We start from the raw sequence: 27,310 nt of genomic DNA, 5'->3' as shown, positions 1-27,310 counted from the left end.
ACCAGCCCAGCCGATGGTGCGCGGGGGTGGGGGGTGGGCAAGACGAGTCCCCGCGCAGAATTTCCCGAAGGCGCCCTGGCTGGGGGGCCGGGAGGCAGGAAGCTCAACCCCACATCCGCTGCCTGTCCCTCTTCCTGCGAGGAAGAGGGTCTGCCCCAGACTTGGGGCTCAGGCCCGCGCTGTCGCCACCTTCCCCGTCCGGACCTAGCCCTGGGGTTCTGTCCTGTCCGGGGGACCGAGCGAGCACGCTTCTCTTTGGGAAAGCACCGCGGAGCGCTCTGCCTCGGCTTCCACTCCCCCCACCCTGGCCCCCTTAGACAGGGCTCCCAACGAGAGCCTTAAGCAAACCTGACTTAGCGATGTGACAAGGCTTGAGAACCACTCCACCTCTCCAGTTTTGGGAGGGTGGGGCTCACCTAACCACCACTGTCTTGGGCCCTTCCCTCCCTGGTAAGGGCTGGTGCCCCAACTGGTCTCCCCAAAGGCCAGGCAGAAAGGTAGGGGTGTGCTGTTTGCTGGGAGGTCGGTTGCATCTCGAGGTGTCTCTCAGCTGCTCTCCCTGCCAACAGCCTTCAGGGGCACCTTTTTGCGCCCTTACCTGGCCTTCACCTGCCACCCAGCCTCACTTTTTTCTTCCTCCTGCCTTCTTTCTTTTTTCTGCCACCCACTCCCCTTTCCTTGTGTACTGCCTCACCCCACCGTCACCAGCCCTGGAAAACCAGTGAGAACTCTAAAGGTGTTGGACAGGCTTTCAGGGAAGGCCCTTTATTCTCCAGGGACAAAGCTGGGTCCCCAGTATCTAGGCAGTGCGGGGCCTGGATGCTTGATCAGAACTCTCAGGCAGAAGAGCTGGAACCCTTTTTTCTCCTGGTTTATCTGTGGCTCTTGGGCAAACCAAGATCTCTGTTAAAAGAAGAAAAATAGTTAAGATCCAGACCTTTTCTTCTACAAGAAAGAAACCCAGTGAATAAAACCCATCTTTTTTTCCCAAGTAAAGACCAGCACAGGGGAAGGTATAGCTCAGTGGTAGAGTGCATGTGTGAGGTCTGGGGCTCAATCCCCAGTACCTCCATTAAAAATACATACATAAATAAATAAACCTAATTACTCCCCCCCAAAAGATGAGAAATAAAAAGAAAAGAAAAGAAAAGAAAAAGACTAGCATAGAAAGCATGCAGAAAAACCAGTGTAAAAACCGAATCATTTACATTTGTCGTACCTTTTCTTTTCCGATTCTAGCTGGAACTTCTCACTTGTTTTCCTTTTGACGAAGCTAACCACAAGCATTTCTCCTAAAGAAATGGACATTTTAAAAAGTTCAATGTATTTAAAGTGGGAAGAGTTAGTTCCTGGGGTATCTTTGGGTACTGCTATCCCCAGTTCCCAGAGCAGGAACCCTGAGCTACAGACGGCATAGAAAAGAGCCCAGTGAGCCAGGAGGGGTTCACGGGAGGCTTGGGACAATGTTTAATAGAGGCCTGTCATTATCGGGGGTTGGGGGGTAGTGGATGAACACATTAGAGGACACACACCATGGACTCTTACGCGGCCATTGAAAAAAAAGGAGAGAAACACATCATTTGACTTGCAGGGATGTCCTTGGATATTGATGTCATAATATTAAGATGCAAAGAACTGTGCATAATTAGACTCCAAATGTGTGTATGTATATGTATGTGATTATATAATAGAGTTGCCAGACAAAATACAGGATGCCCAGTTAAATTTTAATTTCAGGGAAACAAGAATTTTGTCTTAATATGAGTATATTCCATGAAATTATTTTGTTGTTATTTTTGTCCCAAGTAATGAATTTTTATTTGCTAAATCCAGCAACCCTATTATATAAGGATGGAGGGCGGTATGGAATTACAGAAGATTGAGGGAGGCAAGGGAATGTGGCCCTAGTGACATCCCCAGCAAGTATGAAATTCATCCAACTTTGTAAAATTATGTGCTTGTGTGCATAAAGAGATGCCTAAAGAAGCAGGGGAAAAAATCCCCAATATTTAGGTCTACTTTCTTTTGTAAGGAGCGTGTATCATATGTTAAGTGAAAAAGGCGAATGGCAGAGTAATGAGTATAGGAAGATGATATATGGGGGAAAAGAAACAATTCAAACCCCATAGAGGCTTGTTCACGTTTGTGTGAGCAGAGGTAAAGCTTTGGAAGGACACCCACCAGGTGCTGAAATTGGTATCTCAGGTCAAGGCACTGGGAGGTGGGGTGGGAGTGGGGAAGAATTTGCTGTATCTGTATATTTGTTCGTATGGGTATCATGTCAATTCGTTACAACAAAATCTAGTATCTTGTACTTTTGTTTTTTGAATAATTAACCCCCCCCTTTTTTTTTTAAAGTGAGGCATCCTGTCTGGGGCTTAAGAGCATTTATATACACACATACTCCAGGCTGGGTTCTGCCACTCTCTAATTGTACAACCCTGGGGAAGCTACTTGACCTTTCTGTCTAGTTTCCTTATCTGTAAGCTAAGGATTAAACACCTGCCTGTTGTTTTCAATGACTAACCATTTGTAAAGAACTTTGAAGTGTAACTGGTGCATAATGGTTAACTACATCTGATGCTAATTCTTATTCTTACTTATTTTACATTTAGGCTGTAAAAATCAGGCTTCTGAGGCTGCAAATCCTGAAGTAAACCTTGACCTGCTGGAGGCAAGATACCAACTGACTTAGGATCTTGACCAAGGCTCTGATCTCTGGGCCTCAGTTGCTTATCTACACCACGAGAGAGCCAGACTGGAGGCTCTCTGTTCATTCATTTACTCTACAGTTTTGGAGCATTGGCTGTGTGTGGTCAGTCCCTGGACTGGGAACTGGAGACACAGAACTGAAAATCTGGCTCTGCCCTCAAAGGTGGGAGATCATGCAAATATATTAACCAGGTGATAGGCGTCATGAGAGTGGATTTGGGCACACAGAGAAAGGCGAGACAGGGGTGTCTGCGAACATCCTGCAGGTCTTGGATTTCTTTAAACACTGTCCAGATGGTTCACAGCCAGGTAAGGAGAGGACAAAGGCTGGGTACCTGATGCTGACTTAGGGTTGGCAGAGGAAGTAGGATGCCACACTGAGAACATCTCCTCAGAATGTCATAGGCTGTCTCATCTTCTACAGGAGCAGAGACCCTGAGCTTGTGATCAGACTTCAAAGGCAGATCCGTGGTTTTGTTTGTGCCTCTTGGTGCTTGCCTCGTTGACTTTTCAGAAAGAAGGGGAAATCTGCATATTTTTTTTGTCTTTGGACGGACACCTTTCTCTGCTGTGAAAGTTTGATCTTGAGCAGCCTGACTTGGAAGGAATGAAGGAGGAATTTCTGGTTTTCCAACTGGAGAATATTTCACAGACTCTGAGACTGGACGACACCTATCCTGCAACTGTGAGTCAAATATCAAATTAGAAAATGACTTTGGCTTGAATGGTTGGATAATACAATAGGCGAGATAACCTGAAAATTTCCCACTGTGAACATGTAGGAATGCTGCATAAAATACGACAAACATTCATTGAGCTGACTTGGCAAGAATTCATGCAAGCTCCGCGAATGAAGGCCTGGCCTGTTAAGCACATGAGTTGACCCTTTGGGAGGAGATGTATGGGATCAGTCTTGTAACTAAGAGCTTAGATGAGAGAAAAGTCCCAGCCACACAAGGTGTGAAGTTGGAAGACAGACTCCCCTGTCCCTGCACAAAGCTGGGAACCTTGAAGGCTAAACTAAGGTGGCTAAGAGAAAAGAATCGGGTAATTAGAGAAAGGAAAGTGGCGAGGAAGTTTGTCTACCTTGCACTAGAAACTGAGCGTGGGGAGGCAAAACTGACAATCCTAAAAACTCCAAATCAGAGGCTCATGCCATTCTTGTATTTGGGGTTCAGATTTACATAAGCCTCATGGTCTGAGAATACCCAAGCAGAAGAATTAACATAAAAATGGGATATATGGCAGAAATAATCTTAAAATCCCTCTGGAGGGTACGTAATCCCAAACTATGTCATAAAGGGTTCTCACAAAGTCTTACTGTGGGAGCCCATGATTGGGTTAATACATTGTAACAGACCCCAGCCTCTTGTGACCTTTAAGAAGAACAAATGTGCTTAGTAACTGATTTGCTAGCAGGTGCCTGTGCATCTGCACTCCTGTCTCTTTGCAGTAAAAAGCAGAGACAATGCCTTGCTTGCATAGTTGAGGTTTTAGCCTAGGGCTGCTTCCAATGGCAAAGCCATTGTGTATCCTTTTCTATAAGCACAGAACACAGTTTGTTTATCATAAGCATAGGTCCATAGTTCAGGGTTTACTCTTCTCATTGCAAAGCGACTACCTAAACCCTCAACTATAAATGCTGGGCATGCTTCCTGCTTTTTAGATAGTCTGTAATCCCCAAGACAAGGAACTGGCTGGTCTGGTGGTCTGTTTTGTAATCAACATCTTATGTCTGAAGAATGTACCTTGTTCCCCTCTCCCCATGTCTGTCCTGAAGATAAATTAAGCCTTTGTACTCATTGTGGATTCTATAATCTCTACCCGATCCTGTCTTTCCTTAAGCTCCTACATCCCATGACACACTGTTGGTGATTTTTCCTTTGATTGTACACAATAACTGTGGGAACATTTGAGAGGCTTGAAGAGTTGGTCCCTGACTCCCCCTCGCTCTGTTGACTTTCCAGAGTCTCGAGTAATTCATTCCGTCTCAGGGGGACTTCTGCTGGACAAAACCCACATCTCACCATCTAGAAACTCACGTTTCAGATTTATACACAAGGAAGCAGTATACCTTGAGTAACAGTCATAGACACAATCGATGGCAGGATTAGTCTCCAGGAAGTTCAGATAATAGAACTCTAGGAGAGAAACTGTAAAATTAATTAAAATGATTAAAGCAAGAGAAAAGAACATGATCCTATGTAAAAAGAGTAGGTGAATCTGAAAGAGAGATAAAAAGAACTTCTAGAAAGGAAAAATACAGATACTAAAACTGAATGGATGGGCTTAAAAAAAGCAGATAAGATTTGGCCAAGAAAGAATGAACTTGGAAAATAGATTTGAGGAAATTATTCAGAGTATAGGAGAGAGAAATAGAAAATGTGAAAGATTAAGAGACATGAAGCTAGAACAAGATCCAATATACACCCAATATATTCTACAGAAAGAGTTGGGGAGAACATGGAGCAGTTAGGGGACACTGGGGAGTTAAAGAGATTACAGCTGAGACTTTTCCAGAACTGATTAAGACAGAGCTAAATCTTTAGATTCAGTCTGGAGAGATGCTGAAGAAGAGAGACAAACAAGCACATCTGAGCATAAATCCCCCCTTAGATACACTGTAGTGAAACCACAGAAGATCAGAGGCAAAGAGGATCTTGAAATCAACCAAAGAAAAAGGTTATGTGCAAAGGAATGGCAGTTACACGGAAAGCTGACTTGTCGATAGCAGTCACGGAGGTGGGAAGATGGTGGGATAATCTTCAAAGTGCTAAGAGAAAATAACCGTTAAAACCTAGAGTTTGATATCCAGTTAAAAAGGAGGAGGGTATAGCTCAGTGGTAGAGTGTGTGCTTAGCAGAAAATGACTATTTTAAAGATGTATATTAAAGAATGATGAGCCAAGTGACCAGGCATCTTGGATCTACTTTAACATACTTTCAGAAAAGAAGAAAAAAGAAAAGAAAAAAAAAAAAAGGATAGCTGAGACAGATGTGGAAAACTTTTGATTGTTGATGTAGCTGGTGACGAATACACAGGGGTTAATTATGTTAGCTCCATTCTTTTGTATTTGTCTGAGAATTTTTTGTAATGCCATTTAAAATTTTAAGATGGTAGATAGGTTCTGTAGCCATTGACGCTATCATTTTCAGACCTACAAAGTCTAAAAAATTAGTCTTCTGTGCTTTCTTTCTCAAGAAACTATTCAAGGATATGCTCTACCAAAGAAGAAGTAAACCAAGAAAGACAAAGACGTGAATCTAAAATTTGGGGAACAGAACTTCAGCACTGGAGAGAGGGGAAGAAGTTCCCAACTACTCATCAGGCCTGGGAGCAACATGCCCCAAAGTGAACAGGCTAGAATACCTGATGTGTTTGATTGTACTGAGGGGGAAATTTTCAGCCCTGGTGGAAAGTTTTAGGGATGACTAAGGGATGGGTACCTAGAAAATGAAGCAAATGAAAAACTGAAGCAATTATTAACTCCAGAGAAAACAAAAAGTTGTAGAAGAAAGTAAATGTAATCACAGTTTGTATGGCATAGCCATTTGTAATATTTACATGGTCATAATACTGTAACATTGAATTTAACCAGAATTTAACATTGATTTAATCAGAATGGGTGATATCAATATATGGAGAGGATGGAGGAAAGAAACCTAGAGGTGTGTATAGTATATAGGTAGTGTAAGAACATGAAATCTATATCCCTAAATCCTTGTGAATTAATAGATAATACCTAAAATTGAAAAAAAAATCAGTATAAGAAGATGTTTTAGAAATATGGGACTAAATACCAGAAGAAATGGCCAAAAGAATTAGAAAATAGAGTATTTGTGTTTGGGAAGTAGTTAGCATGAAGCTTGTATTTTAACTGGGGTGGTAGGAGACAATTAACAAGGGCTGTGATAAATAAGTGAATCAGATAATATGTTAGAAGTTGATAAATGTTTGGGAAAGAATAGAGAAAGGTAAGGGGGATGGTGAATGTAGGATGGGAGACAATTTAAAATAGGTTGTCTATGAAACACTCAAGTGAAGAAGCTGAGTAGCCAGTGATATGTGAGTATGAGTCTGGAGCTTGGGAGAAAATTTTGGAATGAGGTATAAATTTGGGAGTGTCTGCCTATATAAGACATTTTTAAAAATCGTAAGATTGGATGAAATTATTGAGGCATTATTATTGAGTATAGGTAAAGAAGAATACAGAGAGTGGACTCTACCCCCCAGCCCAAATTAAGAGGTTGGGAAGCAAGAGGAGGGGAGACCAGTGAGGTAACTGAAGGCCAGGAGAGCATGGTATTCTGGAAGCCAAGGAAGGGGCGAGCTGAATCATGAACAGACGAGGGAGTGATGAGCAGCGGTGTTACCTGCTCCCCATAGACTGGGGACTGACCACTGGTCTTAGCAACGTGAAAGTCACTGATGACTTTGACAAGAGCAGTTTTTGGGGTGGCGGCATGAAGACAGATTGGAGTGGGTTTAAGAATGGGAGAAGAAAGGGATTCAAAGACTTTAGACAACTTGTCTACACATTTTGCTACAAAGAGGAACAAAGAAAGAAGATGGCAGCTGGCAGGAAATGAGGTTCAGAGAAGTACTTTTTATTTCTCTGTCTTGAGGTCATGTTAATATAAAGTGAAAGACCGAGAACCATAAAGCCACATGATATGAAAGATTTCAGTCCCGACTTGCAAATTTAAGAGAGAGAGAGAGAGATGGAATGCTTTCCATGCAGGGCCAAAGATGGCACCACCAACAGAATTATTTGTTCATATTACCCCTTTAAAAGCTTATCATAACAAATGTTAGAACATACTGGAGTGGACAGTTTGAGACTCTGTTGTTGCCTACATGTGTAGCTCATTCCACCTTGCCCTGTTGTAGGAGAGAGAGTGGGGAGCGTTGCTGGAGCAGAGGAGCGACATCACCTCTAGACGGGAACACAGAAATCTCCTCTATGATTGACAGGTGGGAAGCAGCGTGTGTGCATGTGCGTGCTCACCCGGGGTACCTCTGGTGGTCAGTGGTAATGGATGTTCTCATCTCATGAAGAAGCAGACAAATCATTATTCCCACTTTCCTCAAAGAAGAAAGAGGCTCAAAGAAGCTACACAGCCAGTAAGTGGCAGAGCAGAACTGAAATCCAGGGTTTCTGACCACAAACCTAGTTCCATGTTTAGTAGCGTCCTCAAGTAAGAGCGCAGGTATCCTTGGTTGCCAATCTGGACATTTTGAGGGAAACAGTCAGCTTGCCTCTTGTTTTGATGCTCATCAAGCATCTTCTGATTCAAATGAAAGTCATGGACCACTTATGTACTAGAATAATCATCAGTATTAAGGAAAACAAATATACAAGTGCTTTCAGTGTGCAGCTAAGGCTGAGAATCACTTGGCTGGGGCAGTGCTTCTCGAAGTTGAAACGCAAGGGACCTTGTGAAACTACGTATTCTGATTTACCATTTCTAGGGACAATGCTAAGATTCTGCATTCCTAACAAACTTCCAGGTGACGGTGCTGGTCCACAGACCACACTTCAAAAAGCAAGGAGCTGAGAGATAGAAATGACCCAAATGTCTATCAACAGATGATAAGCGAAGTGTAGTATGACCATTAAAAAGCCGTAAGGGGAATGAAGCACTGACACAGGCTAAACATGGATGCACCTTGAAAACACGATACTCAGAGAAGGAAGCTAATCACATAAGATCACAGATTATATGATTCCATTCACAGGCAATGTCCAGAATCGGTAAATCCATAGAGAAAGCAAGCATTAGTGGCTGCCGGGGGCTGCGGAGAGGGAGGAGTAGGGAGTGACTGCTTTCTGAGTCCGGGCTTTCTTTTTGGGGGATGAGAATTTCCTGAACTAGACAGCGGTGGTGGCTGCACAACACTGTGAATGTTCGAGACATTATTCGTGGTACGTTTTATATGTGTTTTCCCACGATAAACAAGAAGGTCTAGATCATCCCTAGGTCATCATTTAATTCTGATATTCATAGTTCTCTGAACTGAAGGGGAAGAAAGGATAAACAGCTCTCCATCCAAGGAGAAGGAGATGGGTTCTTTGGAGAGAAGCCTTGGTAAGCTTCCCCAGGAAGAAAAATCCTCCATCCAGCAAAAGAGGGGAGCAACTTGGCACAGCTAATGCACTAAAAGGTGCTCAGAGTGATGGAGAGAGGAGTCTGTGAATGTTCCCAGGCAAATTCAGTCAGTTAATCACATCATTACACCTTTACAGAGTGCCCTTTTGGTACCCAGCCCTGATACCAGCTTTACTGTAGGAAGGAGAAAGTCACTCACTTTTGCAGGAGCTCACAGTCTAACAGAAAAGACTCCCACGAGGGGCATAAAATGATAAGGTAGGTCCCATTGATGACCAAATTGGAATGTTCAGGCCCTGAAGGTTGAAGATGATTGGAGGTGGTTGGAGAAAGCTGGACTGGTCAGGGAGGCTCCTTGAAGGGCTGGTGCTGTTGGAGACTAATTATGCGTGCTAAGTTAGCCTAAAGCAATTACAACACCCCTTTCTGAACAAAGCGAGACTGAATATGGGAACCTCTAATGTCCATGAAGTGTCAAATTGGATCCAGAATCTACCGTTCATGTCATACTTTTTGGAACATGGACTGGCTATTGGCACCATTAGAATATGACTAATTTCTACTCACCAGATGGTCTATATACTTATTTCCTGGGATCATTTGGTTGCAATAATCACAGCAGATGTTGCTTTCAGGAGCTGGAATTCTCTGCCCTGAATAAGCACAGAAACGACACCACAAATGACTGCCCTGGACAACGGCTAGCCCCACGGTCTCACAGCACGGCCTGCGGTCCTGAGGATGGACTGTCCCGGGCCTGCCATGAGCGTCCTGCACTGCCAGTGTCCTTGGCCATACAGGCAACCCTTGGTGGAATCGCCCACATCATTTCCTTTAAGCCGCAAAAATGCACTCAGGGCAGCACACAGCCCTGATGAAGAGACATTTTCCTGGAGTGGTTCTGGTTTCTAAGGAGACAGAGGGCGCTGCTACCACAGATGCCCGTCCTGGCCAATCTGACCGCTCTCTCATTTCACTAATTTCTGAGCCCTGTGATCAAGGGAGGAGTCACCACACGCATCTTTGTTGATGGTGTTGAAGCTGTATCGTGTTGTCTTGTTGAAGCTGTGTTGTGTTGACAAAGTTGCGTTGACGTCGTGTTGCTTGTGCTGAAGCCCAGCCGTGCCGGGAATGTACGCGAATCTGAAGCACTCCAGTTTTTCATGTGCTGATTTTGATAAAATTGTTTACCGGGACAGACTGACGTCCAAGGGAGTTTAGGCTCTTCCCACATGTTACAGTGTTACTGAAGCAAACAGTGAACAGACGAACGGTCACATTGCTGGCTTGTGTCCTCCGTGAACACACCATGAGGAGGTAACCGGGTCAAGAGAACACAAAATGGTACCAGGCAGCCAGACGCAGGCTTGAGAGTCAGGAGCTACAGCGAGCTCCCTTCCGTCCGCTGCTGATGGTGGAAAACCTGATTTGGTGTCAGGGAATGTGGCTGTCCTGCCTGGCTTCTGCCTCTAGCAAGCCCTTGTTTCATCCTATCTGTAAAAGGATGCAGGTGGATCTCTGCCAGGCTGGAATCGTGCTGGAGGAGTTCAAAGGAGGCCTCCCGTTTTGCAGACCCGCGTGGCCTCTGCACTCATCTGTGTAGCTCCCAAGACCCCCCCCCCCGGCCTCTTGGTCTCCCTGGACCAGTCATGTAAAGACCACAGCAGACACACAAGAAGGCCGCTCTGGTACCTGGTATGTCATCACACACGTGTCGCCTGTCCTGATGAGAGCTTACACCCCTGGCCACCCCGTCCAAGAGAGGCTCCGCTCCCCTCCCCTGCCTGTGCTGCTCACCTTCCTGGAGCCGGGCCTGCTCGCCCCGACACACATCTCTGTGCTTGGCCAGCACATGGAGCATGAAGAGCTGGCCGCAGCCGGGGCAGAGCTTCGTCTGCTGGCCACAGTGGTGCTCGTGCAGCTCCACCTTGCTGAGGCGCACAGCCAGCTCACAGAACTTGCACTCGACCGGGCGCTCCTGGCACTCCGTGGCCTGCGGAGAGGCAGGCAGGACTGACACGGTCACTGGCCTGCAGTGACTGCAGTCGGGTTGGGGAGATGAGCTTATTTCCCCGGGGGATTGAAGCCGGTAAGAGAAAGCAGACAGGGAGGGCCGGAGGGGGGATCTCTCGGGCTCATGGACCACGGGGAGCACCTCTGAGCGGCATCTGGAGGCGGGAGGCCTGGTGTCCCTCTGGTGAGCTAGGTCCCCATCGTTCCCCAAGCCTGCCTGGGCCGAAGCAAGAGCTTCGGGGGGAACCTTTATCATTGCCCACCCCTCCATCTCCCGGGCTTGGCGGTGCCGGAGAAATCACGCTTGACTCTCACCTCATGAACCTCCAGCGAGTGCTTCGGCAGGCTCTGCTGACACATGGCACACCCCACCTAGGAGCACAGAGGGAGACGCCTTGGCTCCATGTGTCGGGTATCGGGGGTGTGAAGGCCTCGGGGCAGGGATCAGGTGCCCTCGGCTCCCTGCAGCACCAGCCCCGTGTTCGAGGAGCGACTGTGGGAACTGCTGAGTGTGAGGAGCTCCAGAAACAGCAGGAGAGGGGTCAGCCTTTGACTGACCTTGGCCACAGCTGCCTTCTGGAGCTCTCCTTTCCTGCTTCCCCTCTGGACACATCTCAAAAGAACATTGTACCTTTCCTGAAACAGGGGCCCCTTGCCTTGGCCGAATCCTCACCCCTGTAGGGAAGGAATTGGGAGTGGGAAGGCCTGGAGTCGCCTCCGCTCAGTACAAGAAAGGCGGAATGAATTACCCTTCCCACCGCAGTGAAGGCTGGCACACAGGGGCTGGGGGACGGGTGCCCCGAGGTGCTGCAGTGAGGGCGGGACTCCCACCTCCGTCCCGCTCCCGCCGCCTCACCTGCTGGTGCCCGCCCCTGCAGTGCTCGTCCATCTTCTCCTGCGGGACGGCCTCCTTGCACTCCGGGCAGAGGACCAGGAACAGCAGGCAGTGGGCCTCGTGCAGGGCCAGATGCGCAGACGCCACGCTTCTTTTGCTGCAGGAGGGAAAACAGGCTTATTTCATGGTATAAAGCCTGGAGCTGTTTTTCATACCCAGGGCTGCTGGGCTAAGGTGTTTTGAGGCCTTAAGCACTGAAAAGGTGATGGTGATACTGCCTGTCCCCTTCCCCATGCTGGTCCTAAGTCAGAGCAATGCAAAGAAAACCATGAAATAAGTGTCAGGACCCTCCACAAGCTCTTCCACCGCCCGGGCTGAGAGGGAGTGGGCGAGGAGGAGCAGGAGGGAGAGGTCACAATGGGTCCTGAGGACACTTGGGGAGGGGATGAGTAGGTTCATGGTCTTGACAGTGGTGACGGCTCCACGGGTATATACATATGTCAAACGTGTCGAATGGTACACTTTAAAAATGTACCATAAATGCAACTATGTCAATCATACCTCGGTAAAACTGTTTTTAAAATGAAATAACAAATATCAAATATTTTGTTTGTTTTCAGGTGTTCCCCTGCTTGACCCATAGCCGGTTGGAAATCCAGCCCTGCCACGCTCACGCTCCCTGCAAGGGCAATGCCAGCTTTCAGAATCCCCACAGGGAGCGCTTCCCACGTCTCTGAGAGTGAGAGGCTGTCTCTCTGTCCCCTGTGCGACCTGCAGAGAGGTTCTGAGACCCTTCTTGGAGAAGGCTTCTGAGTCTTCCAGCTCCTGGGCAGGGCGTTTCTTAATGCTCCTCATCACCCAGAAATGCCTTCTTTCATTGCTCCCAGCTCTTGCTTTTGGTAGCATGGGAGAAAGGACACCAGTGGCCATAGCCTTAAAGGCCCAAAGGATGATGAGAGCTGCCCACCCCCGTCCCGGGCACAGGGGATGTGGCCAGAGGGGAGTGGCTAGAGCCTCACTCCTCTTGGTCTGAACAAGCTCTTGGCTTCCGCACCGCCCAGGCAGACGGCCCAAGGGCTGCTCCCCATTCCCGCCCTCTCCTTTTGCCCTTCTGCCTGGCCTGGCCCCTTTCCCCCACTGCTCTCCCTGCCCTGTCCCCCCGGCTTGTCCTTCCTGAGCTGGTTCAGACACCAGAGAGCCAGCAGCGCCTGGCGAGAGAAGGCTCTCTGGGAGGGATCCCTCTGGTTCCTGCCACAGGTAGGGAGCTTCAAGAGCGAAATGCTTCAAGGGGCCAGGTCCCCCGGAGTTAGAGGTGTGGTCTGGGACCCTTGCTCCATCCCCTCACCCCGCCCCACAGCTCCCCCTCAAAGTGAGGGTGGGAAGGGTACCCAGCAGTCTCTGTGGGTCACTTTCTTTCAAAGACTGGGTGAAGAGCATATGATCAGAATCACAAATTAGAACCCAAGGTCTGCCAAGTACTAGTAGCGCAGCAGGACAGTTAGCCTGGCTGTTTGGCTTTAGAACTGTCCCAGAAAGTGAAATATCTGGGGTGGGGGGCGGGGGCTGGGCAGGGCTGTTACTGACCCTGACCGCCTCTCATCATCTCAGACATCTACTGAGCTTGAACCTCCCCACCGCAGGGGCCCGCCCTGGCCCTCCAGGGTACATGGATCCTTTTCTCCTCACTTGAGAAACAGCCTCATCCTGCCTGCTCCCCTGGTCAGCCAGCCTCAGGTCAGCCACTAGGGAAGGCAGCTTCTTACCAGTTCCTGCACATCTGAGAGTCTCCCTCCATGTTCTTGCCTCTGGAGACTTCGTCCAGTTTCAGTTCTTGCGGACAGAGAGAGAAACAAAACTGAAAGTGTTCCAGCAACCCTGCCCACAGCCCAGGGAGGGAGGAGTTTTCAGAATTCTCAGCCCGCAGCTGCTCTCGTGGTCGGGCACTCCAGGAAGCTCCTCTGTAGCACAACCAGCCCAGATGGTCCCTGCTGCCACCCTCAGCCCGTGCTGCTGCCACCGGCTGTTCCTGTGACCCCTTGGGCGGCAGCCAAACCTTCCCCGGACAGCAGCCCCTCCCTTACCCATGTGGCCTCACTGCACCCAAGTCTCTCCATCCCCTTCCTTGAAACGTGGGCCTCCACTCCCTCCTGGCCTTCTTACCAGTCTTCCCTCTGCAGGAGAAAGCTATCTTTTCTGTGATGAACTTGAAGGCTGTGCCCTGAGAGTGGCTCCTGGGCGTCCTGCATCGTATTCTGATCCCGGTCGAGTCTGGGAGGAATTGTGGATGCAGGGTGGTGGGTGCCAAGATTGCAGACTTTGGAGCCACATTACTTTGAAGCTTGGTGACCTAGGGCAACCGCCTGTCTTCCTGAGTGCCTCTTTCCTCTCTTGTAAATAATTACAGCAGACACGACTATAATGCTAACAAGAGGACAGCCAACAGGCAGCAGAACCAGGCTCTGAACCCAGGCAGGGAGCCCTAGGCTTGTCTGTCCCGGAATAGGCACAGGGTCGGGAGATGGGAATTTGGATCCTGATAGTGTAACTAACTGGCAGCTTGAGTCACTTGAGCTTTCTGGGCTTCTGTTTCCTCATTTTTCTGGACTCACCTGGGGACCTGGGGGACTTTGGGAGTCCAGGTGCTCCCAGAAATTGTGTTCAAAATTGCTTTCATCTGAGTACGTGCCTTTTCCCGAGGAAGAGCCAGTGTTTTTAGTGGACACTTGAAAGAAGTCCACGACCCAGATGGTTATAATTGGGTCCAAATGACCCCAAAATTTGAGATTCAATGGAATCAAGTTTTGCTAAAGACAACACAAGTCCAGAATTATATATGCATCATTGAATCAAGTGAATACAGAACATTTGTTTGTCTACTTGTGTTCTTTTCACAGGGAGAAGCAGGGTGCAACTGTGAGATAAATAAGAATGATAAAACGGTGTATCTAATTGTGTGTGTGTGTCCTCCTCGCTGTGGGTGAGCTGGCAAGAAAGCCTGCCCAAACCAAGGTGCAGACAGCACATGGGGAGAGAAGGCACAGGGGCCTGTGGGACGTGGGAACAGGATGTGGAGGCTGCTTACCTCCCCACCCACCTCCGCCCGCTCGATAGACCCACTCTAGTGCGCATCCCCTCTGGGGTCTTCAGAGCTCCCTAGACTCCAGAAACAGCTGTGCTAACAGAAGGATTCCAAAGCACCGTATTGAGCAATGCCACAAGCAGGCTGAGAGAATTCTTGTGAAGTCTGCAAATGGACTGAGAGCAGCTTTTCTGAGGAGGATAACAGGATTAAGGAGAAGGTCCAGACATGGTCTCCAGCCAACAGGCAGACTCGAAAATTCAGGTACTGAGTGAGAGACAATGGTGGTAATGATAATGATCGGTGAGTGGAAGTAACAGCAGCGAATGAAGGCTTAAACATTTTCTGTGTTACAGGCCTTCTACTAAGCATTTTACAGGCAGGATCTTTTTTAACTTGCCTGACAGCTCTGGTGTAAGAATTATTAGCCCCATCTTGCACCTATATAAATGGAGGCACAGAGAGGTTAAGCACTTCGCCCAGGGTCACACAGCGAACATCAGAGCTGGGGTTCAAACCTGGTTAATCTCACTCAGGGGTCTGTGTACCCAAGGAAGACACCATCCACCTTATTTCACAGCTAGTGGTGATGGGGGCCTGGGCAGGGGGGACCTGGGTTAGCTTCCTGATTCCCTTCCTTGTCAGCCGGGCAAATTCTTTAATCTCTCTGGACTTTGCTCCCAACTCCTGTCTACTTCAGGCAGTTTCATGAATAGCAACAATAATGAAAAAAACCTGAGCTTTCACGTGTGGTCTCGTGCTGAGACTCCCCCAGAATGGAGGGGTGGTAGAGATGCCAAAGAGGGCTGTGTTGGTGAGATGTCCCAGAGGACAGGAATCCGTGACAGGGGCCCTGGCGGTGGAATTGGAAATGACTGTTGAGTTTTTTCATTTACATCCTCATTGTCTTCCAAGATGCTTCCTCTTTCCAGACTGGCCCACCCCTGCACCACCCCTTCCTTACAAATCAAAATTCCACCAGTTCTTTAAGGCCAACTGTGACGTTATCACTGATACAGGACCTACCTCCTCTGTCTCCCGTTACGGTTGGCTGCCTGTCTCTCTGTCGCCACAACTCGTCCTCACCCAGCCATGGGGGCAGGTGATTTGAGATTCATCACCTCTTTCCACAGGCTCTTTCTGGTTCGTGACCTGCTGCCAGAGGGCCCCACATGCTCGTGCCTAGCAGGCCGTGAGGCGCTGGGCTGTGCAGCAGTGGGCAGATGCTGGCTGAGCTGGATGGGTGTGAAGGATGAGTGTCTGAGATAATTAGAGCAGCAGTTAGAACTGCCCCCTACCCACACCTCCGCCCCAGAGCCCGGGGGCTCTCAAAACAGCAGGAGGGGCCTTTTTCTTTTGAATTTTAAAGATAACTTAGAATTCTATAACTAATGCAGAAATACATTTTCTTTTAAAAAATAATAGAATGTAACAGATGAAGGAAGATTTCTTTCTTTCTGACCACCATGCCCGCTCCTAAGCTATCACTATTTTTAACTGCAGTGTGTAACCAGGAACATTCTGGTTGGCACAAAAGTCTGTCCCCATTCCCACTGTGACATGAATCAGGGCTGTGGGCTCGTGTGATTTCATCATTCTGCCACTCATCTTTGGCCGGCCACCAACCCCTCCCCAACCCCAAACTCATAAAAAACTGGATGAGAAATGCTCTGTTGTGAGCTTAGAATGCCTCTCCAGGGAACGGTGGCTACTCGCCTGGCAGCTGTCAGGAGTTTCCGGCAGCCTCTTTTGTGTCCAGCCTGTGGGTCAGGGGAGGGGGGTAAGGGTAGTCACAGGGAACCAATCCCTCAGACGTGACTTGGCTGGGCTGCCCAGTGTTACCTTTCACTAGGGAGAGGCAAAAGGGAAGCAGAAAATCTGGGATGGCCGAGGAAGCAGAAATAATACCATGTACCTCAATGCGTTGTTGTGAGGATAAAATGAGAAACTGCACGTGAAAGCTGTACAAAGTCAAGGAAGACAGGAGAGAATATTAAAAGAAGGTTATTTCCCTAGTTAGCTTTGAGAAAGGCTCTTGGTCACGCTTTATTCTTTTAAGGGATCTCTATGCTAAGGAAAATGATGTAACGACAGAAGTATTTTACTTCCCAGACAAAAATTACATGGTAGAATTGTGCACACTTCTGTCAGTCGTGACTTTAGAGAGATCCTGTGGTCAGAGTGGGCCTGAGTCCTGGGAGACATGATCATTGAGATTGCAATCTCCCCGAGTACAATGTGTTTGGGTGGGAGTTTGTTTTTCAGACCACAGGCAATTGCATCAAATGACTAGTCTCTGGATGGAAGTCAAGCCCAAGAATATCTGTGATTGTACTCGGGGCTGCAAAGTCAGGGGATGCCCTGCCGGCTCCTGCTTAGCTGGCATCCAAAGCGGAGGAACCTTGTCATTAAACTCACGGGCAAGAGACAGCAACTCCATGGCATTCTGTCTGCTGTTGTGGCCCCAGTACTTTCCCCCTCCCTTCCTTCAGAACTGTTTCCGCACATTCTCAACTTTTTTCTGGTCAAAGCACCTCCTCACCCACTCCCCCCACCCATTCCCATCCAATCAGCAATCCCAGCGCCCTTCTTTGTCCCCAGGTGGTCATTGCCCCAGTGCCACAAAGGGACATTTCAGGGTCAGTGTTCTGGGGCCTTCTCCCTCTTGCTGGCGGTTTTTCTAGATCACAATCATGGAATGGCCACTTTAGTTGCTGCCAAATCTCATGTGACCCAGGACAAATGATCATGCACATCAAATCTTTTACTGGAAAGGAGAAATGGATGGGGGCACTGCGGTAGGATCTGTGTAAGAATCCTGAATACTCATCTTTTATGATAGGAAATCAATAAGTAGTTTCTAAACTCGGGAAGTCACAAAATAGCCGTTTAATTATTTTACTTAAAAATATAGAGGTAAATACTGGAAGAAGGTGCTAGTAGTACCTTTGCAAGGGTGCGCCTCTGGGGAGTGGGAAGAGGTGGGGTGGGGAGGGTAATTAATTTGTTGCCGTTGTTGGAAAGATCTGTTTAGTGCTGTTGAACACCTTGCTTTAGTTCCTTCTTGTTGCCATCTCTTTCCTTTCTAGTGGTATGAGGGGGCAGGGACAGCAGAAGAGGTTGCCACAGAGATGACCATTAACAGCTAGACTGGAATGCCATTAGGAGAATGAACTCTCTCATCTTTCGTTCTAGGGACACTTGCATGGAGGGGCACTGACAGGAGAAGCAAGTTAGGACCACACTGGCTTATTTCACCTTGACAGTCGCCTGCTTGGCGGGAAGAAAACACCAGGTGTTCAGAGTAATGAAGAGATTTTAGGGCACACAGTTGGGAGAACACTCACGTTTATGTACAGTCCAAAGTTCCGTCTCTGTCTCCCGCCTCTTCCACTTATACTTCCAGGGCAGATGAAAAGTACCACACAAATCGATTTCCAAATGATGTCAATATAGCCACACTTTTAGAATTATAATAAGGGAAGTCATCTTAGACTGCTTAGACAATTTCCCTTCTGTTGCATTCCTTTTGATTTTTGACTTTTACTTTTTTAACAGTCATGTTTAGGACTCTGGCCCTTTATGGTTAAGTTAAGCAAAACTAGATTATTACATATTGTAAATGATAGCTGGGGTCTTGTTGATCTCTTCTCTGCTGTCCTATTTTTTATCTTTATTTTTTGCTAACATTTCTAAGCAAACACCTGACTTCTCAGGTTTCCTATTTCTACTTTAAATACAATTTGATCCTTCTATAAACTTTAAGTTTATTTTTGGAATCATCCTCTCACTTATTTTATATAAATAGAAAACATAATAATGAGTATTTTAAAATGTCAAAACCAAAAAACAAACAAACAAAAAACCTGTTCACCCACTATTCAACTTAAGAAAGAAAATATTAGAAATAACAGTTAAAGTTTCTCATGTATTCCACATATGCCCTTCCCATATTATAACTATTCTTCTGAATTTGGAGTTTATTATTTCTTTTCATGACTTTTAAGATTACTATGTATGTATGGACCCATAGACAACATGTAATATTGTTTTTGCATACTGTTAAATCTTGTATAAATAGAGTTAAAACGTATATATATTTCTACAGCTTATCTTCCCCCTTCCCCCAGCCCTTTGTTTTGGAGATTTAGCCACATTCAAATGTGTAGCTCTGGTTTATTCATTATAATTGCTGAAAAGTATCTAATTATATAACTGTGCTCCAAGATGTTAATTTGTTATCCTGTGAATTGGATTTAGGATTTTCCTTCTTTTTTTTCTGGCAGTGGAAACAATATCGTAATGGAATGTCTTCAAAAGAACTGACATTAATATACTCAGAGTTTTCAAAAAGACACTTTCTGAAACAAGAAAAGAATGCTCTCTTAGAAATTAAAAATGTAACACCAGGAAAAAAAAACTCAATAAAAATCTTGGAAGGTTAAGGTGAAAAACAGTTCCCAAAAATAAAGCAAAAAAACCCCCAAAAACAAAAACCCAACCCAAACAAACAAAAAGACACCAAAACCCAAAAACCAAAACAACAACAACAAAAAACAAACAACAAACTCCCAAACCCAGAAAGGAAAAACAGGATAGAAATGATAATAAAATTAGACTGCCAGTTCAGGAGATCCAACATTCAAATAACAGGAGTTCCAGAAAGAGATAATAGAGCAAATGGGAGAGGAAGAAATAATCCAAAAAAAAGTAATGAAAGGACATCAGTTTGCTGAGCTTTCCAAACGCTCAGCACAAGAAAAGTGAAAATACTGACAAAAAGGCATTGATTATGAATATTTAGAAAACCAGGAACATGCAGAAGATCCTGTGAATTTCCAAAGAGGAAAAACAGCGTATTTCAGAAAAAAATCAAGAGCCAGAATGGATTTAGACTTTTTAACAGCAACACTAGGAGTTAGAAGACAATGGAGAAATGCCTTTAAATTTCTGAGGGAAAGTGATTTTCAGCACAGAGTTCTATATTCAGACGAAGTGTTAATTAGGGATGAGTGTAGCATACAGATATTTTTGGTGCTTTGCTGGATGGAATTGGGTGGCAACTGATTTAGGACATTTGCATAAGTTTATCTGTGAGCTAGGCTTATACTGTTCCTTCTATGCACTGCCCTTGTCTGATACTGGTATTAGGGTTATGTCAAGCTCATAAACAGAAGTGCATTTTTCCATTGTTAGGACCAGTGTATGTAAGATTGGGATTATCTGTTCTTTGGATATTTTATACAACTCACATATTAGACTTTCTGGGCCAGGTCAGGTGGGAGGGTGTTGTGGGTAAAATTTTAACAACTTCTTCAATTTCTTGAATGGTTATGGGTTGATCCTCTGCTGTATTTCTCCTTGAGTGTTTCAGCGTGCTCTGTGGGTTTAGGAGTTGTCCTTCTTGGCCATATGTTTTAATTTAGTGGCATAAAGTTGTTCATGGTCATTTCTTTCCTTTGTGTCTCCGCCACGCCTGCAGATATAGACGCCTTTTCCATCCAGGACTGTTTATCTTTGATTTTATTTATTTGTACATTTTCACTTTTTTAAAAACATCTTGATCAGTCTTGCCAAGAGCATATTGATTTTATTAGACTTTTCAAATTACTAGTTTGAAAAAAAAACAACAATAAAGTGTTTACTGTTTCCTCTTTTTAGATGAAAAGGAAGAGTGAAACCACATTTCTCAGACTTGGGAGTTATACTGGGGATGCGCGGCTGCAATTTGATTACTAATAGAACCTGGTTGAAACTGAGGTGAGCCATTTCGAGGCCTGGACTTTTAGAACACCCCATGTTACTTCCAGCCCTCTCTTTCATTACAGTAACTTTACAGACCGTGAGATGTTGGGGTTTATTCGCTACTATAGCATATTCTAGCTTATCCTGATAATGCAACCAATTTTGTTTCCTCTTAAGGTTTTAATAAACATCTTCTTGTATTTCTAGGACTCTTGCACTTTATATATTTGCCTGCAGTGTTGTTTGTAGCACTAAGGTTTATGACTTATACGTAGCTTCTTTACGGTTGTACTTTCCTCCTCGTTACAGTCATTCCTCAGTGTTTGTGACGGATGGGTCCCAGCACCCCCACTCCCACTTCCTCTCTCTCCCAGCCCCACGGGGACACCAAAATCTGAGGATGCTCAAGCCCTTGTACATATAAAATAGTGTAGTACAGTTGCCCCTTCCCCGTATCCGTGGGTTCTGTATTCACCAATTCCACATCTGAGGATACATTCCGACTGTATATTGTATAATTCCACTTATATGAAATGTCCAGAATAGGCAAATTCACAGAGACAGAAAGTAAACTGGTGTTTGCCCAAGGCTCAGGGTGGGGTTGGAGGTGGGTTGGAGGGAAGTAATGCCTATAGGATTTCTTTTTGGGGCGCTGAGACTTACTGTCTGTCTGTCTGTCTGTCTGTCTATCTATCATCAGCTCTATCTCAATCACAGGTGGCTGGATCCTTACAGCTAGGATTTCAGGTGTGATTTCTCACTCTGACAATCATGCATTACTGTTAACCATCTTAAGAATACTCAAACTCTTCCTTGACAAACCAAAATTTTATGTAATTATTTTTTCTCATTTATCTTATAGTTCTATTTGATTTAGCTCATAAAATCTCTCTAAAAATATTTTTTATTTAAAGTCTTCTACTGCTCTCCCAGTCATATTTTCTGCAATAAAAATATGTGTACAAATTGAAATATTCATGTTTTAGAATTTCTTATGAAAGTAAGGCTCCAAGAATTTAACATTTTCTTCTGTTTTGAGTTATGACAACAGCAATTATTAGTATCCACTTGACCAAAACAACATAAATATAATAAAGATTAAAAAAAATTTTTAACTTTTTTTTATGGGGGGCAGGTAATTTAGGTTTATTTATTATTTATTCTTTTAAACAGAGGTACTGAGGATTGAACCCAGGACCTTGTGCATGCTAGGCATGCACTCTACCACTGAGCTATACCTTCCCTGCTGATAAAGAATTATTATATATAAAAAGTGAAATTTGACTGCAAAGGCAGCTCAGCAAGGTTGACGGGGCTTTTTTGTTATCAGTTAGCCACAGGTGCCTGTTACTACCTGGCTGAGGCAGGATTCGGCATCAATTCTATCCTTTAATTCTGTTATAGATGAGAGCTCTGAGCAACTTTGCTCATGTTAATAGATAGGAATGGAAGATTTTAAAGGGCAGAGATTCTTAATTCTGTGAACTTCCTCAGGTTTCACCAAAAACCTAATGATCTATCACAGAAAATTGTTTTGGATGTTGTATCAGCTGACGGCTTAACTGGGTTCTCATTCAATTTTGTTGACAGCAAAGAACTGGAAATAACCTGGCTCAGAAGAGCAGGTGTTCTTGTTCAGATTTCTCAGGTTATTTTCTGCTCCACTTTCAAGAATTACACCAAAAAGTCTTCATTAGGATTTTCAAATGATAAGCAAATATATCTTTCATGTAGAAGCGTGTTTGAAGACCCAATACACTCAGAGAGACTTGGGAAAATGAAAATATTATTCATTTCAATACATCTTACAATTTCAATACATCGGTTACAATTTGGAGGGTTATTTTCTATCATGTGATTTAATTATGTGCGTGTTAAAGCACCGAAGCTACAAATTTAGCTCAGTTGGCTAATGGGAAGCATCTTCTATACAACCTAATTGGCAAAGTCCACATTCATTGTCAAAGTAATCATCCAAATCAGACTTACTTTCTGTGGGGGAAAAAAGTGTGATTTCATTTTCCAATTTGAGTAGCTATGTTAATTTACATCTCTGCGATCTCACTTCTGAATTCTTGTAACTCAAGTAACTGAGTTCACGTAACTCATATAAACTGATCCCATTTCCACACACATCACTTTTAAAAGAAGCTGTAATGTCCTGGACTTAACACTAATCATGTGGGATTGGTCATATTATTTGTGCACAATTATTAATCCCCTTCCTGCTTTTGCAGTCCTTCCCTGTAGACAGAGTACAATTCCATCCCCCCCCACCCCCACCCTACTGACTTTGGACTTGACCATGGGACTTGCTTTTGGCTAGTGGAAGGGGAGAGGTGAGCTATGCTGTATCTGAGCAGAAGCTTTAGAGGTGCGGCAAGGTCCTACCAGCCCTCTTGCTCCTTCTCTCTGCCTTGAGAATAGCATGTCCTGAGGGTGTCTGGGTCTCGGAATGAGAGAGCGTGAGAAGCAGACCCACAGTCCAGGACGAGAGGAGTATGGAGCTGCCCACAGTCTACCCACAGCTGGGAGCAGAGCTGGAAAACCCGCAGACTCCCAGCCTACTTGCGGCGCTGGAGTAAATATTTGTTGTCTCAAGCTGAGCCTGGTGAGAGCTGACCAACACTGTCTTTTAATGGCAACATCCTATACTATGAACAAACTGGGCCCTGAATTTTTAGCAACCAAAACTTGTTTACAAATAAAACTGTGTTCCTGAGTTAAAGCATGAAAACAAGTGATGGCTGCTTTTAGTAGCAGTGACCAGTCCTCGTAGCAGCCTTGACCATAGAAATACTCACACAGCCGCCCTTATACACACAAACAGACTCAAATAAGAGTATCTAAAGTCGAAGAAAGTCTGTTCACCAGCTACATTCCTAGGTGCGTCTTATGCACATCGCAAACTCATCAATGATACCATTTTCTTTGCTATGATATCAGCCATAAAAATATGGACTGGGTGGTATTGGATTCATTAGTCTAACGTATATTTTTTATTTACTGCAATTTATAAAAGGGTCTTTAAATTTTAACATAGTTTGACTTCTAAGGAGTTGAAAAAATAGTACAGAGTTCTGAGGTACCATTCTTCAGACTGCCCCCGTACAGCATTCCACATGGCCATAGTGTGTTATTAAAAGCAGGAAGCTGACAATGGTGCAATCCTACAGCTCAACTATAGATTTTATTTGGATTCAATGATTTTTAACAAGCACAATGTATGTGTGTGTGTGAGTGTGTGTGTGTGTAGTTCTATGAAGCATTATCACCTGTATAGATTGGTGTGGCCATCAGTCACCTTTTTTATAGTCACATCTTCCCCCAACCCTAACTGCTGGCAACCACTGGGCTGTTCTGCCTCCCTCTAATTTTCTGACTTACAAGATGTTATATAAATGGCATAATACCATTTGTGTAACCTTTTGCAACTGGCTTTTTTCACTCAGCATAATGCCCTTCGAGATCCATCTAAGTACGTTATTTTTTTACTGCTGAGTGGTACTCCACTGTGTGGATGGAGCCCAGTCTGTTTCTCCACTCACTCGCTGAAGGACATGTGGATTGTTTTTAGCTTGGGATCATTACAAGTAAAAATTCTCCAAACATTCACATATAGGTCTTTGTGTGAACATGGATTTTCACTTCTCTACCATAAATCCCCAGGAGTGTGATGCTGGGTTGTATGGTGAATGTATTTTAGCTCTATGAGAAACTGCCACACTATTTTTCAGAGCGTCTGTACTATCTGATATTCCCACCAGCAATGAATGCTATATGTCCTCACCCGTAGTTTGTTAGTATTTTTTGGTAAATAAATTTGCATGTATCAATTAAACTCCCATTTCAACTGATGAGACTTGGAAATAATTAAATGATTTGTGGATTAAAAAATCAGAAATAACTTTATTAATTTATAACATATTATGATCAAACTTTTCTTATGTATGTAACATATTTAGTGAAGGGAAAATGTCTCTACTGCTAAAAAACGAATTAGTCCAGCAGCTGCCAGTAGCACTGGATTGTCCATGCAAACCCTCTTGTGCATCAAGTTTCCATGTAAGTGTGAATCTATTTCTAGAGGCTCTTTATTTTATGCTACTGATCTATTTTTCTATCTTCATGCCAATAGTTAATAATTACATCAATTACCATCACTTTGTGAGTCTTGAATTCTGATAGGCAATTTCCCCCTACTTCTCCAAAAGTGTCTTAACTATTCTTGGATCCTTGCAAAAGTTTTTCAACTTTAGATTTAGCTTGTCAAATAAGAATCTGTTGAGATTTTAATTGGAAGTGAAATGAATTTATAGATTAATTTGAGAGGAATGAATATCTTTACAATGTTTAGTCTTCCCATCCATGAACTTGGTATAATCTTTCTGCTTATTAACTTTATTTTTTTATCATAGTTACACTATAGTCTCCTGTGTTCCTGAATTATCTTGAGATTTTTTTCAATGATTTGAATACTTTCATCCACTGTGATCTTGACTAGCCTCCCACTGCTGCCTGGTAAATTTTTACTCAACCAGTCTCAATTCAGATGCCACCTCCTTCGTGGAGCCTTCCCCCATTGTTCCTCCCACTCAGAGTATTTTGCATGTAATTGCAAGAGCAAATATTTACTGATTGCTTACAATATGCCAGAGCACTGTTAAGCATTCTCTGAGCATTAACTTATATAATCTTCAAAGCAAACTTCTGAAATCAAAGTTGGTGTTATTTGTTAAAAAAAATAAGCTTAGAGAGGACAAGTTGACAGGGCGCCCAGCCAGGATGAGACAGTACCAGGACAGGCATCCAGGCAGTCTAGATCCAGAGCCTGTGCTCCAACCATGTAAACCCTCTTCAAAGTGAAATCGAGTTCCCCTAAAACTGAGTTCCCCTGCGGAGTTTATGATTAACCTTTCTCTCCAAAACTCTATTTTCTTTCTTATCCTCCCCCTGTTCCCCTCAGAATTGAGGAGGAGCAAAGAAAAGGGGTATTGAAACCAAGCAGGACCCCTTGGGGCCCTCCTGGGTAAAAAAATAAAAAAGCCTTCTGTGTCCGTTTCTTGTTTACAGAAAAAGGCTTTGGTCTTCTATGCCTTCCTTGAGTTCCAAAGAGCAGACTCAAGCAGTTACTAATGAAGGAATGCAGAAACAAAGGAAAAGCAGTCAAGAAACACTAGTTCAGCGATAAAACAGAGTACTTGTTTCTCCTCATGGGATGCGCATACAATCTGACACGTATCTTTGAGTTGTTGGGCAAGAACTACGACCCCCATCGAGGAGGAGGAGGAGGGTGATACATGCTGACCACAGTGCATAGACCCCAGACTGGCTGGAACCAGAGACTTGATAATGAAGAGTGCCAAACGCCACCGTGTTACCTCACCACTACTAACTAATCAGAAGAAAGTCATGCCACCTGCAATCCTCACCCCAAATGTTGCCTTAAAAAGAAACAACTTCCCTGCAAACCACGGGGGAATTTGGGTGTTTTGAGCATGAGCTGCCTGTTCTCCTTGCTTGGCGCCTGCAATAGACGCAGTACTTGCCCTCACTGCAACCCACCATCAGACTGGCTTTGCTGCGCCTTGGACGGGACAAGGGGATCCAAGTTCAGTTCAGTTTAGTAAAAGAATTATTGTATTCTTGTAGGGAATTGTATTATTGTAGGGAAATGGCTTACTTGAATGAAAAAAATTGCTTTTAAGGCAGGACAAGAAAAATTTTAAATATAAAATTCTCTGCCAGTTTGAGGCACTCCTCCCTCCCCTGCAGTGTGCATTGTGCACCTGCGTCATACATTGACTAGATCGCCTTAGAAGACACAGGGACGCCTACTAACCGCCGCGCCCCCCCGCCCCCGCCCCGCGCCAAAAACTCCTGACGCCAGCAAGGTGACTCCTTAGAAGATAACATTCCTTTCTCAATCCTGTAAGAGGTCACAATAACCCACTACTCGCCTTGTTGGACTGTGTAAACCGTCAACATGTTACTTTGATGTATAACCCTTTGTCTCAAAAACTTACGTATGCTTGCCCTCTAGCAGGCAGAACAGTCTTCAGAGCTTTCTACAAGACGGTCCTGGGTTTCAATCCTCAGGTTGGCTCAAATAAAAGTTCTATTTCTTTCTAGATTGACTACTGATTGATTTTTCATTGTCAATTTGCACTCATTCACACATCCCAGAGAAAAACATTTCGAATGCAAACACTGGATCGGGCACTGAAAAAGGTGCCGGTTGGACATGTGGTGATGAATAGAACAGACATTAAATAAAAATCACACTAATAAATACATAGGTTCAAAGCGTGCTAAGTGCCCTGGAATGGGGGAGAGGGGGCCGGAAACTCAGGGTTAGATGAATGAGAATTACAAAGAGGGAGGACAGAAGGAAGGCAGATGCAGGAAGGGTCTGGGGGAATATGTGTCCTTAGGTGGAGGTCACAGAAAGAGATTTGTGAACTTGATTGAGCGTGTGTTGAGTTTTAGGGCCTGAGGCACATCTAGGCGGGAAAAGGTTGGGAATAGGGAGATCTGAGACTCTGGCACCAGGGCTGGGTTGAAGACAGAGGGTGGTAATCACTCAGGAGCAGGCTGTGGTTAAACCACAAACAGGGGTAAGACCCCGAAAGAAAGCTGCAGAATGAGAAGACAGGCAGGCAGAGGAGAAGGGAGGAAAGAAGAAAGTGACAGAGTGGTGGTGCCTGCATCCTTGTACTTCGAGCACACAAAGCAGGGCTTAGCACAGAATGGGTGCTCAGCTCTTGTTCGCAGGCGGCGGGCTGAATGAACAGTGTAGCCGTGGTTAAGTGCCTT

The 27,310-nt window shown here is 45.0% G+C and overlaps 2 protein-coding genes across 23 annotated transcripts in view; one reads left to right on the top strand and one right to left on the bottom strand.

Moving 5' to 3' along the window:
• The window catches only part of LOC140685442 (U3 small nucleolar RNA-associated protein 18 homolog), a 61,525-nt gene extending 34,952 nt beyond the window's left edge, over positions 1–26,573 (top strand). For 4 of the 17 annotated variants that reach the window (XR_012060278.1, XR_012060277.1, XR_012060270.1 and 1 more), the window contains 6 exons: positions 2,616–3,021; positions 3,137–3,397; positions 7,603–7,686; positions 12,291–15,013; positions 20,411–20,509; positions 25,568–26,573. The gene's annotated coding sequence lies outside the window, so the exon portion shown is untranslated. Of the gene's footprint in view, positions 1–2,615; positions 3,398–5,913; positions 6,072–7,602; positions 7,687–9,457; positions 10,663–12,290; positions 15,014–17,944; positions 18,340–20,410; positions 21,064–25,567 lie in introns of those variants that run through there. The other 13 variants (XM_072940625.1, XM_072940624.1, XR_012060271.1 and 10 more) reach the window with 12 other exon arrangements.
• Positions 738–15,906, bottom strand: XAF1 (XIAP associated factor 1). Of its 6 annotated transcripts, none has more exons than XM_072940620.1 (9): positions 15,776–15,906; positions 13,434–13,500; positions 11,692–11,827; positions 11,151–11,207; positions 10,620–10,815; positions 9,390–9,475; positions 3,048–3,395; positions 1,220–1,292; positions 738–903 (listed from the first exon to the last, which is right to left on the bottom strand). In XM_072940620.1, exons 2-8 carry the CDS (start codon positions 13,463–13,465, stop codon positions 1,236–1,238), a joined length of 912 nt encoding a protein of 303 aa, XP_072796721.1. In that variant the 5' UTR covers positions 13,466–13,500; positions 15,776–15,906; the 3' UTR covers positions 738–903; positions 1,220–1,235. The 6 variants fall into 6 exon arrangements, with proteins under 6 accessions (XP_072796721.1, XP_072796720.1, XP_072796724.1 ...); XM_072940619.1 differs by lacking the exon at positions 15,776–15,906 and adding an exon at positions 13,831–13,938 and having other exon boundaries at positions 3,048–3,389; XM_072940623.1 differs by lacking the exon at positions 15,776–15,906 and adding an exon at positions 13,831–13,934.
• Positions 26,574–27,310: the final 737 nt, after the last annotated feature.

Source organism: Vicugna pacos, chromosome 16 (genome assembly GCF_048564905.1).
Source record: "Vicugna pacos chromosome 16, VicPac4, whole genome shotgun sequence".
Lineage (NCBI taxonomy): Eukaryota > Metazoa > Chordata > Mammalia > Artiodactyla > Camelidae > Vicugna > Vicugna pacos.
This window is presented reverse-complemented; position numbering and strand designations above follow the sequence as displayed.